The sequence below is a fragment of the Lethenteron reissneri genome, chromosome 10 (assembly GCF_015708825.2).
Source record: "Lethenteron reissneri isolate LAM-NWPU_2019-01 chromosome 10, ASM1570882v1, whole genome shotgun sequence".
Taxonomy (NCBI): Eukaryota; Metazoa; Chordata; class Hyperoartia; order Petromyzontiformes; family Petromyzontidae; genus Lethenteron; species Lethenteron reissneri.
This window is the reverse complement of record NC_083788.1, coordinates 12,984,186-13,000,126: the sequence shown is the minus strand read 5'-3', so window position 1 is coordinate 13,000,126 and position 15,941 is coordinate 12,984,186. Positions and strand designations below refer to the sequence as shown.

At 56.5% G+C, this 15,941-nt stretch overlaps 2 protein-coding genes across 2 annotated transcripts in view; one reads left to right on the top strand and one right to left on the bottom strand.

The window, feature by feature from the left end:
• The window catches only part of LOC133340676 (cytochrome c oxidase subunit 6B1), a 240,484-nt gene that overhangs the window by 149,544 nt on the left and 74,999 nt on the right, over positions 1-15,941 (bottom strand). The window lies entirely within an intron of this gene.
• On the top strand, positions 2,833-15,097 carry SLC29A4 (solute carrier family 29 member 4). The gene is made up of 10 exons (XM_061548937.1): positions 2,833-3,248; positions 4,833-4,970; positions 5,602-5,715; positions 7,035-7,163; positions 7,599-7,673; positions 9,054-9,343; positions 10,224-10,353; positions 11,268-11,446; positions 11,871-12,111; positions 12,760-15,097. Exons 1-10 carry the CDS (start codon positions 2,969-2,971, stop codon positions 12,903-12,905), a joined length of 1,722 nt encoding a protein of 573 aa, XP_061404921.1. The 5' UTR covers positions 2,833-2,968; the 3' UTR covers positions 12,906-15,097.

The window sequence follows — 15,941 nt, the reverse complement described above, 5'->3', positions numbered from 1 at the left end:
CTCCAGAATAGACACAGATTTTGAGTATGAAGCCGTGGGCTGGGTGGCGGGGGGTGGGGTGCTGGTGGGACGGGGGCTAAGAGCAGCGGGGAGGGAATTTAGTTGCGGCTGAGAGGCCGAGTGGTTCCGTGTTGGCGGGGCGACCGCTAAGAAGGATGCCCAAACGCCTGCAGGCGTCGTCGTTGTTGTTGTTGTTCGCTCTGGGCACGGACGCACGGGGGGGAAATGGCTGGCTCCGTACCCTCACTTGGAGCTGGTTGCGGTCAACGCATCGACTGCGGCGGGTACCTTGCACTCGCATGGGAGACGAGGCTTGGTCGCCGCGGGGTTCCCTCCTGTCTGAGCGAGGCCGAAGACCGGCGGGTTGAGCGACTGACAGCACGGGTTAAACGTGGAGCGAACGAAAGCATAGATTTTTTTAAAATGAGGATTTAAATGCCAGTGGGGTTTAGGGTTAGGTACAGAGTCAGGGGTTGGGTTGACCACGTCGCGCTAAATATGGACACGTCAAGCATCGTACATACGTGTGTGAATGCGTTTGCTTGTTTCTGTCACTAAATTTGACGAATGATTCAATTCCGAAATGGTTTGGTACATCGCCCTCTATAAATCTGGGTCTGTTTCCCCCACCACCACCCACCCCCTCCACCCGCCACTACCACCAACCCCCCACCACCACCCACCCTACCCCACCCTACCCCCCACCACCACCGACCACCCTACCCACCCCCACCTCTGCACCAAAGACATCGAGTCTAATTGAATTGCCCCGTGGTGCAGTGTGGGTAATGACCACCCCGGAGGAACTGCGCCCCCTCCTCCCCCCCCAAAGGCTGAACGACGCGGGGTGTGCGAGACAGAATGTTTATTCATCCTGGAGGAATCCGATGAGCTATAAAGCTCTTCGTCACAGATGTCCAGTCAGGGCTGGTCAGGACGTTACAACAACAAGCAACACAAAAACACGATAGGAGTGCAAAGTATAGAAAAAATAATAAAAAAAACAAAAAAAAATGCACAAATAAAACTACAACATTTTTATTTCATCTTACCAGCTAAAGCACACTGAACTATTAACTTATTTTTTCCAGAAGCGACTTGGCCACAAATGATAGCTCAACAGGGGGGGTGGAGGTGGGGGGAGACGTGACTCCAGTTGGGTGTTGTTCAATGACCATCGATGAAATCGCAAATCTGCTTACGGACTCGACTCTTGCTCCCAAAGTGACGGAATAATCAAGAGCTGACTCCGGGGTCATTTGAGCGATGAACGCGGAGCAATTTGCTCTCGCGAACTTTCGAACCGCACGGAGCTCATTAGTCACCGCGTGGCACTTTTAGCGCAAGACATTTCCAGCAGCAGCAGCACCATCACCATCATCGCCCACCGCGAGCCATGATCAATTCCTCTGCCGCGTGAAGGCTTTGCCCCTGCGAGTTCAACAAAACCGCCCAGTAGGGCGCACGCGATTAGAACCCATCTCTCGAAACGCTCCACAGTGCACAACAAGCTGGCCGCAGCTGATTACACCGGCAGTCCATTCTCAATCCACTGCTGGATGAGGGTTGTTGACCATACCTCACCGCCATGGTCACCGCGAGGTTTGGGTGAAAAGGGGCACCACACCCCCAGGACCCGTCCCGATGTCACCCGGCAGCTGATGTTAGCCGTGGCCAGGATCGGAACCCAAAGTGTGGTGAGATGTTAATTGCCTCGCCTGGTATACAGGAAGTCGTGGGGTCGACCTCGACCCTGACGCCTGCTGTATATATTTGGAGTTTGCGTGTCTCTCTCTCTCTCTCCGTGGTGAGATGTTAATTGCCTCGCCTGGTATACAGGAAGTCGTGGGGTCGACCTCGACCCTGACGCCTGCTGTATATATTTGGAGTTTGCGTGTCTCTCTCCGTGGTCGCGTGGATTTTTCTCCGGTTCCTCCGCATTTAGAATCAACGTCACGCGTTTAGAGTATTTCGATGCTAAATTCCCACGTGATGAGCCACTTTGTTGAGCTATCATTTGTGATGGCCAGGTCGCTTCCGAAAAAGAACTCCATAGCTCAATGGGCCTTACCTGGTAAAATAAAATCTAGAAATAATGTCGTAACGTCGCTGGGTTAATGGTGCAGTGTACCAACCACTGCGCCACCGCTCCACCAATTACAATTGATAAACAGGCGTCGGGAGCGAACGTCTTGGAGAGGGTGGCTGGTTGGATTGATGGACTTTGTGATTTGAGGCCGTGTGTGATGGAGGGTTATCTGCGATTCATGCAACCGCGATTAATTTGGAGGCACAAAGTGCGGCTTGGGTGTGGTGGCGGTGGTGATATGTGAGGAGCCGTAGTCGGAGTGTAGCCAAAGATCCCCGCTATGGCCTTAGCAGACTGTAGGGGCAAGTGCTGTTAGCGAGCACCTATGAAAGCCGGCACGGCACACGAGGGGGTGGGTGGCCAGCACCACGCCCGGCCGCCTTTGTCTCCCTAGTGGCGATGTTTATGCATCGTACCTGGTACAGTACTTATTTTAGGCTGAGTCGACCTACGGGAGGCCCAGGACCGGTTCAGATATTTGCCACTCGTGTTGACCGTGAGCAGGAATCGAACTCCGGTCATCAGGTTCGTAGCGCGGTGCGCTAACCGCTACACCACAGCCCCCCACCCCATAGGCACCCACACAGACAAAGATCTCCCGTATAGCCTCCAAAGACTATTGAGGCAAGTGCTGTTAGCCAGCACCTATGAAGGCCGGCACGGCGCACGAGGGGGTGGGTGGCCAACACCGCGCACCCCCTACATCCACTCACACATTGACACACACACACCCGCACGTTGACACACACACTCCCCCACTCACACGGACGGACACACACGCACGCACGTTGACACACACCCCCCCAGTCACACAACAGGACACACACGCACGCGCGCCGCTCCTGCCCGGAGCGCCTCGCTGTGTCTCTCCCGAGCCGAATGGAGGAGCAAGAGGAGGAGGCTGCTGCTGTTGTTGTTGATGTCGCGAGGCGCGCTCTCGCCATGACGCCTGGCCGAGACGCGGAGCAGCAGGAGCAGGAGGATGAGGAGGAGGAGGACGTGAAAGAGGAGGACGCGACGTGCAGAGAGGTCGCCCAGGAGGAGATGGAGCGCAGCTCCGCGGGAGGAGCAGCGGGAGCCGTGAACCACGGATTCGACGAGAGTCCGGACAGCAGCTTCCCCTCCAGCCCCGAGCGCAACAACGACCAACAGGCGCTACGTGCGTGAGACGGGGGGGGGGTGAGATGGGGGGGGTGAGAGATGGGGGGGAGTGTGAGACGGGGGGGGGGGGTGGGGGTGAGATGGGGGGGGGGCTAGAGATGGGGGGGGGTGTGAGATGGGGGGGTGAGATGGGGGGGGGGGGGTGCGTGAGATGGGGGGGGGTGTGAGATGGGGGGGTGTGAGATGGGGGGGGGGTGTGTGAGATGGGGGGGGTGCGTGAGATGGGGGGTGTGAGATGGGGGGGGGTGTGTGAGATGGGGGGGGGGTGTGAGATGGGGGGGTGCGTGAGATGGGGGGGGGTGCGTGAGATGGGGGTGTGTGAGATGGGGGGGGGGTGTGAGATGGGGGGGGTGCGTGAGATGGGGGGGGGGTGCGTGAGATGGGGGGGTGTGAGATGGGGGGGGGGGTGTGTGAGATGGGGGGGGGTGCGTGAGATGGGGGTGTGTGAGATGGGGGGGTGCGTGAGATGGGGGGGGGTGCGTGAGATGGGGGTGTGTGAGATTGGGGGGGGGTGTGAGATGGGGGGGGTGCGTGAGATGGGGGGGGGGGTGCGTGAGATGGGGGGGGTGTGAGATGGGGGGGGGTGTGTGAGATGGGGGGGGGGGTGTGAGATGGGGGGGGGTGTTAGATGGGGGGGGGAGTGTGAGATGGGGGGGGGGAGTGAAACGGGTGGTGTGCGTGAGATGGAGGGGAGTGAGATGGGGGGGAGTGAAATGGAGCGGTGCGTGAGATGGGGGGTGTAACAGGCTGAGTGGGGAGCGGTAGTGTAGCGGTTCGCGCGCTGCGCTACGAACTCGGCGACCCGAATTCGATTCCCGCTCACGGCCAACACCGGTGACGATTATCTGAACCGGTCCTGGGCTTCCCCTAGGTCGACTCAACCTCAAATGAGTACCTCGTGCGATGTGTAAACATCGCCGCTGGAGAGACAAAGGCGGCCGAGCGTGGTGGTGCTCGCCACCCCCCCCCCTCGTGTGCCGTGCCGGCCTTCATCGGTGCTGCTCGCTCACAGCACTTGCCCCAACAGTCTGTTAAGGCTATACGGGGGATCTTTGTCGTTGTAACAGGCTGTGTGCGGCAGAGTGTGCGTGGAATGAGGGATTAGTCGACCACGGAATTCGGCCTTCGCGATCCGCCTCCTTCTCCTCGTTCGCAGAGGAGGAGGCTCGTGGGCAATTTGGAGGGCGGAGGGAGCGACGCTCACAACAACGAGCGGAGCGCCGGGCGGATAAAACGCAGCGAGTTGGCACAGTAGGGGCGTGCACACACACAGGCGGTGCGCATCAGCCGGTCGTCTCAGCCGGTGGCACCTGGGGCCGCCCCTTTACCTCCTTGCCAGCGAGTCTTCTGCACAACTTCAAGGTGCACCTAGCCTGGCACAAGCGTCGTGCGTGGTGACGTGACCGCCGCTTCGTGGCGAACGGGGGTCGTCGTCATCGTTGTTATTGTTGTTGTTATTGTTGTTGTTATTGTTGTTGTTATTGTTGTTGTTATTGTTGTTGTTGACCACGTGGGCGCCACGGGGTGACTGGGTCCGGTCGCACCTCAATCGCCCCCCCCCCCACACCCTCCGCCCCCCCAGGGCCCGCGGACCCCCACAAGGAGCCACGTGACCCGTGCCACTTCATTTACCTGTCCATGGTGCTGGCGGGCACGGGGTTCCTGCTGCCCTACAACTGCTTCACAGTCGACGTGGACTACCTGCACAGCGCATACCCAGGTGAGGCTTCGTACTACCCCTTACCTCCACAGGGCATCTCCAGGTGAGGCTTCGTACTACCCCTTACCTCCACAGGGCATACCCAGGTGAGGCTTCGTACTACCCCTTACCTCCACAGGGCATCTCCAGGTGAGGCTTCGTACTACCCCTTACCTCCACAGGGCATACCCAGGTGAGGCTTCGTACTACCCCTTACCTCCACAGGGCATCTCCAGGTGAGGCTTCGTACTACCCCTTACCTCCACAGGGCATACCCAGGTGAGGCTTCGTACTACCCCTTACCTCCACAGGGCAAACCCAGGTGAGGCTTCGTATTACCCCCTACCTGCACAGGGCATCTCCAGGTGAGGCTACCCATAACTCCTTACCTCCACAGGGCATCTCCAGGTGAGGCTACCCATAACCTCCTACCTGCACAGGGCATCTCCAGGTGGGGCTACCCATAACCCCCTACTTGCACAGGGCATACCCAGGTGAGGCTACCCATAACCCCCTAACTGCACAGAGCATACCCAGGTGGGTTTACCCTTCAATGATGATGTAATGGACGATGATGTATTCATGATGATGTATTGAGATAATGTATGATGACGTGTCGACGATACATTGATGATGATGTGTCTTGCCGTAGACTCGACCATCGTGTTCGACATCAACACCACCTACCTCGTCACGTCGCTCTGCACCGTTCTGCTTGTGAGCCTCCTGGTGGAACGGGTGGACATGCACACGCGCATCACTGCCGGTGCGTGCATGCGCGTGTGCGAGTTCGATTCCCGCTCACGGCCACCTAGCCCAGTGACGAATACCTCAACCGGTCCTGGGCCTCCCCTATCACATGGGTACCTGGTACGTTGTGTAAACATCGCCACTTAGGAAGACAAAGGCGGGCGGGCGTGGGCCTGGCAATCCAGCCCACCGTGCGCCATGCCGGCCGTCGTAGGTGCTGCTACTCGCTAACAGCACTCGCGGTCACAGCCTACCAAAAGGCTATTAGGTAAACCCCGTGATCACAAATCGCTCTCTAATTCAATGCAAGGGGCTTGAACTGCAGCATCTATTTACCGTCCTTAAGGGAAGAAAAGTGGCGACACAACCTTTGAACCCCCCTCCCCCTCCCTGAATATTTCTGAGGACTTGGGCACGTGACAGGGCAGCCCCCCCCCCCCCGTCCCTGAAACGATTTTACATCGTTTTAAAAGCATGTCGTTCAGGAATATTTCCATGGCTGTACCACAGGACATGCCCCTCGTGCTCCGTGACCACGTGTTCCCATACTTCCGTGTCTCCATGTTCCCGTGACCTCGTGACCCCGTGTGTCCGTGACTCCATGTCCCGGTGCCTCCGTGTTTTTTTTAAAAGTGATTTGTTTACCTTTCCTATACTTTGTGTACTGTTTGTTCTTGTAACGTTCTGACCCGCCCCAACTGGACATCCGCGAAAAAGCGCTTAAAAGGATAATAGGGGTTTTCCCCTTTTTTCTGGCAACAAAACAGGTGTTAAGATGTTAAAACACCAAACTAAAACCTTTAACAATGAATCATGTCTGCATTAACCACAATGCTTGAGGTCAGAATGCAAACAAAAAACATACTCTGATTCTATATGCATTGTTCTTGAAACTGATTGGTCCACACCAGAGACAGCTTTCTCTTGAGCCTCGTCTCAAACGGTATTAGACCAGAGGACGCCAAAAGGCCCAAATCAGTTTCAAGGACAATGCATATATTACCAGAGTAAGTTTTTTGTTTGCATTCTGATCACAAGCATTGTGGTTAATACAGATATGATTCTTTGTAAAAGGTTTCAATTTGGTGTTTTAACATCTTAACACAGCTGTTTTTGTTGCCAGAAAAAGGGGAAAACCCTATTATCATATTTTGGTACTGGCAAAGGAGGTCCCATGATGTAGCGCTTTATAGCTCATCGGATTCCTCCAGTATAAAAACATATTCTGATTCCGATGATTTTGACCCCAAGATTCCACGTGCCCGTGACCTCGTATCTCCGTGTTCCCAAGATTCTGTGACCCCATGCCCCCGTGACCCCGTGACCCCGTGCCAGGCTACGTGCTGGCCTTGTTGCCGCTGCTCTTCGTGGGGCTGTGCGAGGTGTGGTTCGGGCTCATCCCGCGCCACGCCTCCTACCAGCTGCACCTGCTCTCCGTCGCCGTCGTCGCCTTCGCGAGCACAGGTGTGAGCACCACGTGACCCGGGGGAGGAAAGGGGGGGGGGGCACAGGTGTGGGCAGCACGTGACCCGGGGGAGGAAAGGGGGGGGGGCACAGGTGACACGTGGTGGGCGGGGGGGGGTAAAGAGGGGATGGGATGGGGAGGAGGAAGATGAGGATGGAGGGAAGGGTGACCAAGGAAGGTGATGGTAAGGAAGGGAAAGCGATGGAGGTGAGTGGAAGAGTGCGGATGGGACGGGAGGTAGGGGACGGGAGATGTCAGGTAGTGGAGGGAGGATGGGAAGAGGGGTGGGAGGGAGGGAGGGAGGGGTTGGGATGGGAGGGAGGGAGGGGTTGGGATGGGTGGGAGGGAGGGGTTGGGATGGGAAGGAGGGAGGGGTTGGGATGGGAGGGAGGGAGGATCGGCTGACCCCTCCGCCGCTCCTGTCTTGTGTGAAGTGCAGCAAGCCAGCTACTACGGCTTCTCGGGGATGCTGCCGCCTCGGCACACGCAGGCCGTGATGACGGGCGAGAGTGAGTATACAAGTGTTATGACGACTCGGCACGCTTCTCTTGAGATGGTTTCTTTATTTAAGAGACACGTCCACTGCAACAGCCCCGAGTCTTACCTCCCGTGGCCACGAGTCCACTCGCATTGCAGGATGACTCCCCTGTCATTACCTCCCGTGGCCACTAGTTCACTCCCACTGCAGGCTGACTCTCCTTTCATTAACTCTACTCACACCGGAGGTTGACTCTACTGTCATTACACAAGCACGCACACATGAGCACACACATGAACACACACACACACGAACACACACATGAACACTCACACGAACACACACACGAACACACACATGAACACACACATGAACACGAACACACACATGAACACACACATGAGCACACACATGAACAAACAAAGACAAAGATCCCCCGCATAGCCTTAACAGACTGTAGGGGCAAGTGCTGTTAGCGAGCACCTATGAAGGCCGGCACGGTACACGAGGGGGTGGGTGGCCAGCACCACGCCCGACCGCCTTTGTCTCCCTAGTGTTTACTACACACTGCACCAGGTACTCATTTGAGGCTGAGTCGACCTAGGGGATGCCCGGGACCGGTTCAGATAATCGTCACTGGTGTTGGCCATGAGCGGGAATCGAACTCGGGTCGCCGGGTTCGTAGCGCAGCGCGCTAACCGCTGCACCACCGCTCCCCATCATGAACACACACATGAACACACACATGAGCACACACATGAACACACACATGAACACACACACGAACACACACACACACGAACACACACACACACGAACACACACATGAGCACATACATGAACACACACATGAACACACACATGAACACTCACACGAACACACACATGAACACACACACATGAACACACACATGAACACACACATGAACACACACATGAACACTCACACGAACACACACATGAACACACACATGAACACACACACGAACACACACATGAGCATACACATGAACACACACATGAACACACACATGAACACACACACATGAACACACACATGAACACTCACACGAACACACATGAACACACAGTTCCCCTGTGCAGCTTGCGCAGCCTGTTGGGGCTGTTGGGGAGCACCTATTAAGGCTGTCATGGCGCACGAGGGGGTTGGTGTGGTCGACTACACGCCGGGCCGCCTTTGTCTCCCCCGTGCTGATATTTACACACCGCAATCAGGTTTTCATTTTAGGCTGCGTCGACCTACGGGAGCCCCAGAACCGCTTCAGATATTCACCACCGAGCAAGCGGGAATCGAACTGGGGATCCAACCCCAGGGCCATCATGTGGATTTTTCGACCATACCTCTGCGCAATATCCTAGCGGTGCCACCTCCACCCCCTCTCCACCCAAGGCCTGGCGGGGGTGGTGGCCTCCACGACCCGCGTGGTGACCCGTGCCTCCGTGGGCGACGTGAGGACGAACACGGGCATCTTCTTCGCGGCTGTGGCGGCGATGGAGGTGGTGTGCCTCCTGTGCCACCAGCTGGTGCGCCGCTCCCGCTTCGTGCACCACCACACGGCGGCGGCGCGGGGTGGGGGACGCCGCCCCGTGCCCCCCTCCAAGCCGGAGTCTCTCCCCGAGCGGGGCACGGCCGCGCCCTACGTGGCCCGGCACAGCGTGGCAGGCGAGGAAGTGACATTCGTGAGTCGTCTGTGTGTGTTTTTATATTTGTCGTGGGGTCTCCCCCCCCGCCACCCCCCCCCCCCCCCACCTCCATGATAACCTCAACTTTCATGGTAAACTGGACTTCCATGGTTAACTGGACTCCCATAGTCAGGGTTCGGCAAAAAAATAACAATTCGGTAAAAAAAGGTCAATATTTTAAGAGCCGCAATGCATGTGGTGAATACGAAACCGTGGGTCCTTAATAAATTACGTCACGATGCAGTCCTTAAAGAGCCGCATGCGACTCTGGAGCTGCAGGTTACAGACCCCTGGCCCAGGACTATGGACACTGTGCAGTCCTGTACACCACAGTACTATTATACAGTTCCAAACCATACCTCGGAACCAATCAATTCCCAAATCGCGAAAATAAATGCCAATTCCTGCACTCTCCGTGTCAGAGACAGGAGGGTCCATGTGAGCCCTCTAACTCTGCCTTCAACTGAGGGCTCAGATAGACCCTCCGTATCAGGGTCAGAGCAAGCCAAGGAGGCCAACCTGCCGTGGCCACGTTCTAAAAACCCTCGGCGAAACCTCAGGGTCAGACCAAGCCAGGAGGCCACTCTGATGTGGCCACGTTCCAAAAACCCACGGCGAAACCTCTCGGAGGCGGATTGGGTGGAAGCCATAATTCGTTACAGGGCAATAAGATGATAGCCGAAATAAATAACTAAATATACCGAGATAGAAAACCTATCCGTTGTATAGAATTCAGACTAACGTACATACAAACACACACACATTTTAAAATTCAATTGTGAGCATTTTACTGTTATTGTCTTGGTCAAAACGGGACAAGAAGCTATTATGTATCTCACCCCCCCTCCTCCTCCTCCGTCACAATCTCCCCCACCAGGAGAATGAGGTCACCCAGAAGGATGACTCGCCCGTGTGGGATGGACTGAACCATGTGGGCGAGGAGGGGGGTGTCTACGTCCGCATGGACCCTCCCGTGCAGAGCAAAGGCACTTTGAAGAAAATCTTTGGTAATGCTCACCGCGCTACCCTAACGTCTGGTGCAGACGCACAGCGATCAACTCACTCACTCACTCGCTCGCGCAGACAGGGCGCCGCTACTTAGAGGGAGTGCCCTCGCCAGTAACAAGGGCAGCAGCGATTCGCAGTGGTGATTCAAGCACAGGACCTGGGTTCGACTCCCGACTCGGGCGTATGTCGGTGTGTCAATCTGCATGTTCCCACCCTGTTCTGCGTGGGTTTCCTCCAGGTATTCTAGAGAGTCCTGCACTGGGATATTTGACCAACCCCAAACCACAGACGTTGTGTGTGTGTGTGTATTGGTAGCCATGGGAGTAAACTGGAGAAACCGGAGGAGACCCCATGATGAACTTCTTTCGCACCGCACGTAGCCAACCGGGATAATCGGAGGTGCGGATGGAAGGAGTCGGAGGTGCGGGGGGAAGGAGGACATTCAAGTGGGGACAACAAACAAACTGCACGCAGAAAGGTCGCCACTCTGCTGCCCACAGTGCCTGTCCCGGTCTTTACTAAACTACAAACTATTTATTTTATTTTACCAGGTAAGGGCCACTGAGCTGTATAACTCTTTTTCAGAAGCGACCTAGCTATCACAAATGATAGCCCAACGAAGTGGCTTATCATCATGTGGACATTTCTAGCAGACAAATACTCTAAACGCGTGATGTTGATTCTGAATGCGGAAGGGAAAACCGGGAGGACCCGGCGAAAAATCCATACGAACACGGGGATCGCACCGACAACCTCCTGTAAATCAGGCGAGGTAGTTAACATCTCACCACCGTGGCGCCAGGGGCAGAAACTGCAATGATGTTGGGATCTGAGCCTGCCCGATTTGACCCGTAGCCCCCCCCCCCACACTCCCTCCTCCCCACCCCCTCCTCCCCACCCCCTCCTCCGTCAGGGTCTCGCCTGGCCGTGAGCCGCCTGCTGTGGCCGTACATGTCGGCGATCGCCATCACGTACCTCATCTCCCTGACCGTCTACCCGGGGCTGCTCTCAGAGGTGCGCAGCTGCGAGCTGGGCGAGTGGATGCCCATCATGCTCATGGCGCTCTTCAACTACGCCGACCTCCTCGGCAAGGTGCGGGTGGGGTGGGCGGGGGGGGGGGGGGAGCCGGGCAGGGAGGGTGGGGGCACGGGGGGTCAGAGGGGCAGGGGGGCAGTGGCGCAGCAGGCAGGGGAGGGGGGCATGGGGGGGGGCATGGGGCCGAAGCTACTTGAGTGTCCAGCAGCGCATGTCCTGAGATTGTCCAACGGCGGTGCGACCTGCCCATCACAAGTGAGAGCTCAACGAAGTGGCTTATCACGTGGGGATGTATTGCAGCCAAAAACTCTGAACGCGTGTTTCTAAATGTGGAGGGATGATAGCTCATATAAATATAAAAAATAAAGTTGCTATAAATATTTAGAAGTAACCAATTTCCTCCCGCCCACCCCCTCCGTCCCATACCCCCCAATCCCCCGCGACCCCCGCGACCCTTCCGACCCCCGCCCGCTCGACTCAGTTTCTGGCCGCGGTCCCCGTGCCCTGGAAGCCGCTGTGGTTGGTGCTGGGCTCCTTGTCGCGCCTGCCTCTCATCCCGCTGCTGGTGCTGTGCACCGCGCCGCTGGGGGCCCCCGCGCTGCCCCCACCGGCCTGGCCCTGCGCCCTCTCCATCCTGCTGGGCATCACCAACGGCTACATGTGCAGCGTGCCCATGATCCGCGCGCCCGGCGCCGTGCCGCCGGAACGCAGGGAGCTGGCCGGTGAGTCGGAGGGAGGGGGGGGGGGTGGTGCGGGGAGGGGGGTAGTTGTGATGGGTGGGGTGCTGAGAGATGCGCGGTGGTGTGATGATGGGGGTGCTGAATGGGGTACTGGGAGGGGTGCTGGGCAGAGTGCTGAGAGGGGTGGTGTGATGATGGGGGTGCTGAATGGGGTACTGGGAGGGGTGCTGGGCAGGGTGCTGAGAGGGGTGGTGTGATGGTGGGGGTGCTGAATGGGATGCTAGGAGGGGTACTGGACAGAGTGCTGAGAGGGGTGGTGTGATGATGGGGGTGCTGAATGGGATGCTGGGAGGGGTGCTGGGCAGGGTGCTGAGAAGGGTGGTGTGATGAGGGGGGTGCTGAGCGGCGTGGTGACTGGGCAGGTGAGATGAATGCTGAGCGGTGGGGTGGTGAGAGGGTTGGTGATCGGTGGTGTGGTGAGAGGGTTGGTGAGCGGTGGGGTGGTGAGAGGGTTGGTGAGCGGTGGGGTGGTGAAGAAGCGGTCAGCGGCGGTGCGGTGAGCCGGGCGGCGGCGACTCGTGCGCGGCGAGCGTCTCTGCGCGAGGGCAGGCGAGTGTCACGTGAGTGCGGCACGTCACCTCGTCCGTGCGCTCGTCGTCCATCGATTACACCGTGACCCCCTCCGCGCAGGCAACATCATGACGGTGTCGCTGATGATGGGTCTCACGGCGGGCTCGCTCATCGCCTACTCCTTCTCGGGCCAGGTGCGCGCCCCCGACGTGCCCTGCGGGGCCCTCAACTCCACGCTCGTCAGCTCCACCCTCGGCGGCTCCTAGCCGGAGCATTGCCGCGAGCACGGCGCCCTCGGTCTTAGTGGAGCGCACGCTCCTGTGATGATGACGACGGCGACGTCACAAAGGGTTTCCCCCGACCGCGTGGACCCAGCGCGCGTGCACGTGTCCCCACTCGGCACGCGAGAGGTCCGCTGCCGTGGTGGCGGTAGTACAGCTCGACAACTGCGGCGCCGCCAGATCTCGGCGCTAATAAAATTCCTGCCGCCAACCGCGTGTGGACGTACAAATTCTGTCCGACTGTCCGGCTCAAACCGGGTGGTCAAGTCCGGGTCAATGCGAGGTCACGCCCGGATCAGGTGGCGACCCCAAGGCGGCACCCCCCGCTTCTCCGAGCCGCTTTGAGCGGGAAAAGTCTCGGCTAAGCGGTGATCCTTAAACGGCTGCTGATAGGACGTACCGCGTGCGGTGAGTCGTCCTGGAATCGGTTTTGCGCACACGATCCGCACGCAAAACGCGATTCGCAAAACGAGGCAATTGAAATTGGTTCTTGCCAATTGAACCGTGGCGCGAATCTTGGCTCTTCAGTGGAATAATTCTGCCTGTCAAAACAAAGCGCCAAGAGTGCGGGCCCTGAGGACGTCGTTGAGCCAATCAGACTAGTTTGAGTTTCGTGTGGTCATTGGCGCTGCCCAGACTTACGTTGGAAGACAGGGGGCAGCGTGGGTTCGGTAGAGGGGATTGGCTTCTGGATAGTAATGTTTGGAGTCGGAGATAGGGTTCGATTTGGGTTTGGGATATTGTCGGCGTTACGGTCTGGATGAGGCTTAGGGTTGGGGTTTGGATCAGGGATAGGATTGGGATTAAGGATCGGGTTAGGAGTAATCGTGTTCGGGTTGGGGTTAGGATTCAATATAGTGATCGGAACAGGATTTTGTCTAGTATTAGGATTGGGGTTAGGGATAGGATTCGGATCGATCGTGTAAGGGATAGGGTTGGGTTATGGTTCAGTACTATATAGTGTTGGGGTTAGGGATATGATTTAGGATAGTGTTAAGATTGGGTTAGGGATAGTGTTTGGGTTCGAGATAGAGCTATGATTGTCTGCAGAACTATGTTTTCAGTCGTATTATTTCAGACTGTTTGCGCCTTCGGCTGATGGCTACGTGTTCCATGATGCCTTGCGGGCTGAATGTTCTTCTCTGGACGTGGCCGCTTGCCTGTGTGCAGGTGCGCGCGCATGTGCTTGTGTGTGGACATGTGTGCACGTGTATGTGTGTACTAGCGACGATTATCAGAACCGGTTCCTGGGCCTCCCCTAGGTCAACTGAGCCTCAAATGAGCACCTGGTGTGGATTAAGGTGTATAAACATCGCCACTGGGGAGACAAAGGTGACCGGGCGTGGTGCTGGCCACCGACCCCCTCGTGTGCCGTGCCGGCCTTCAGAGGTGCTTGCCCTAACAGTCTGTTAAAGGCTATACGGGAGGGATCTTTGTGTTTGTGGATGTGTGTAGGTGCCTGCGCGTGTTTGCGTGTGTGGCCGTGTGTAATTGTGAATGCCTCCCAAAAGAGATTTTTTTTTTTTAGTGGCCGTGCAGGGTCAATGAAATGAAATGGCTTTAAGTCCTCGTTTAACGCGGTCGTAGATGCGTTCCTGAGAAGTGCCTCGTGAGAGAAGCGAAAAACGCGTTAAGCGAAAACAATTTCCCCAATAGTGAAACGATAAAAGTTTGGCGAGATACGACGGACGTGGACGCAGTGAGATGGCGGGACAAATAACCGAGGGCATGCTGCCGTGTTACTCTATCGTTCCGCGTGTTGTATCACTCCGCACAGCTGCGCAGCTCAAGAAAGTAGTTCGTCGTCGACCGCTCAGAAAGCGCGCTATAGCGGTGCGCTTATGTACCGCGTTATACCACCGCGCGTTAAGCGAGGACTCGGCGCGCTTGTTTCTATTTGCTCCGCTGAAGTAGAGGAAACGAGTTGGCGTTGCGTCGTCCAACACGCTGCTCTTGTCCGCGATGTCGATCGCCGTAATCTCCCGCCTGCTGTCAACGTGGCTTCAAATGTGGCGCGCGGAAATCTCCACGTGGGGCGATGGGCGAGAGAAGTTGCCTGCTGCCACCGCTGCTGCTGGAATTGAACCCAGGGTCTCTGTGTCTCTTTGCCCGAAGTGCATGATTGTTGTGCAAACGGGCGACTTCCCATCTCTTGGGAAATAAAGACGGCTGGCGATGATGATGATGATGTTGTGAGCCGGTAACTTCCCACTGATGGGCAACAGCCTCCCACATTTCCTTCCGTTTTCTCCTTTAATGCATCCGTAGGGTCTCCTATGTGAGTCCATGTATGGGTCTCTACGTGAGTCCATGTATGGGTATCTGTGAGTTTATGGGTCTCTATGCAAGGCTATGTGAGTCTATGGGTCTCTATGTGAGTTTATGGGTGTCTATGTGAGTCTATAGGTCTCCATTTGGATTTCTGTGTTTCTATGTGAGTCTACGTGTCTCTGTGTGAGTCTATGTGTCACTATGTAAGTTATGGGTCTCTATGCAAGTCCATGGGTCTCTATGTGAGCCGGTAATTAGTGTTGTTTATTCTTGTTCAGAGCCTGTAACATCCCGTTCTCTTCCTCTCCCCAACCGCGTCTGTCCGGGAGTGCCCTCTGCACTCTGCGATCAGAATAAGTAGTAATCCTGGAGGAATCCGATGAGCTGTGAATCTCTGTGATGTCGCCTCGGTCATGGCGCGTTCACCGTCTCTCATCAGCCACTCTCATCACGCGCCCTCTCCCATTTCCGCTCCAATCCATTGGCTTTAACAAACAGCAGTAGTGTGACTCCTCTTCCTTATATAGATGGGTTTTTTTCACAAGGCCATGCGGCCGATGGAATGTGTAAATATTTGTTTTTAATGTGGAGACAAATACTGGAGGGAGCCCTATTGTGATTATTAATTTTGCAAGTCGAGTTCAAATGGGATGTTCACCTCCGATCAGCACGATTGGCTGCGTACGGTGCGAAAGAAGTTCAACATATTGTACATACATACCCGTATGCCTCACAAATAAGCCCTCACAG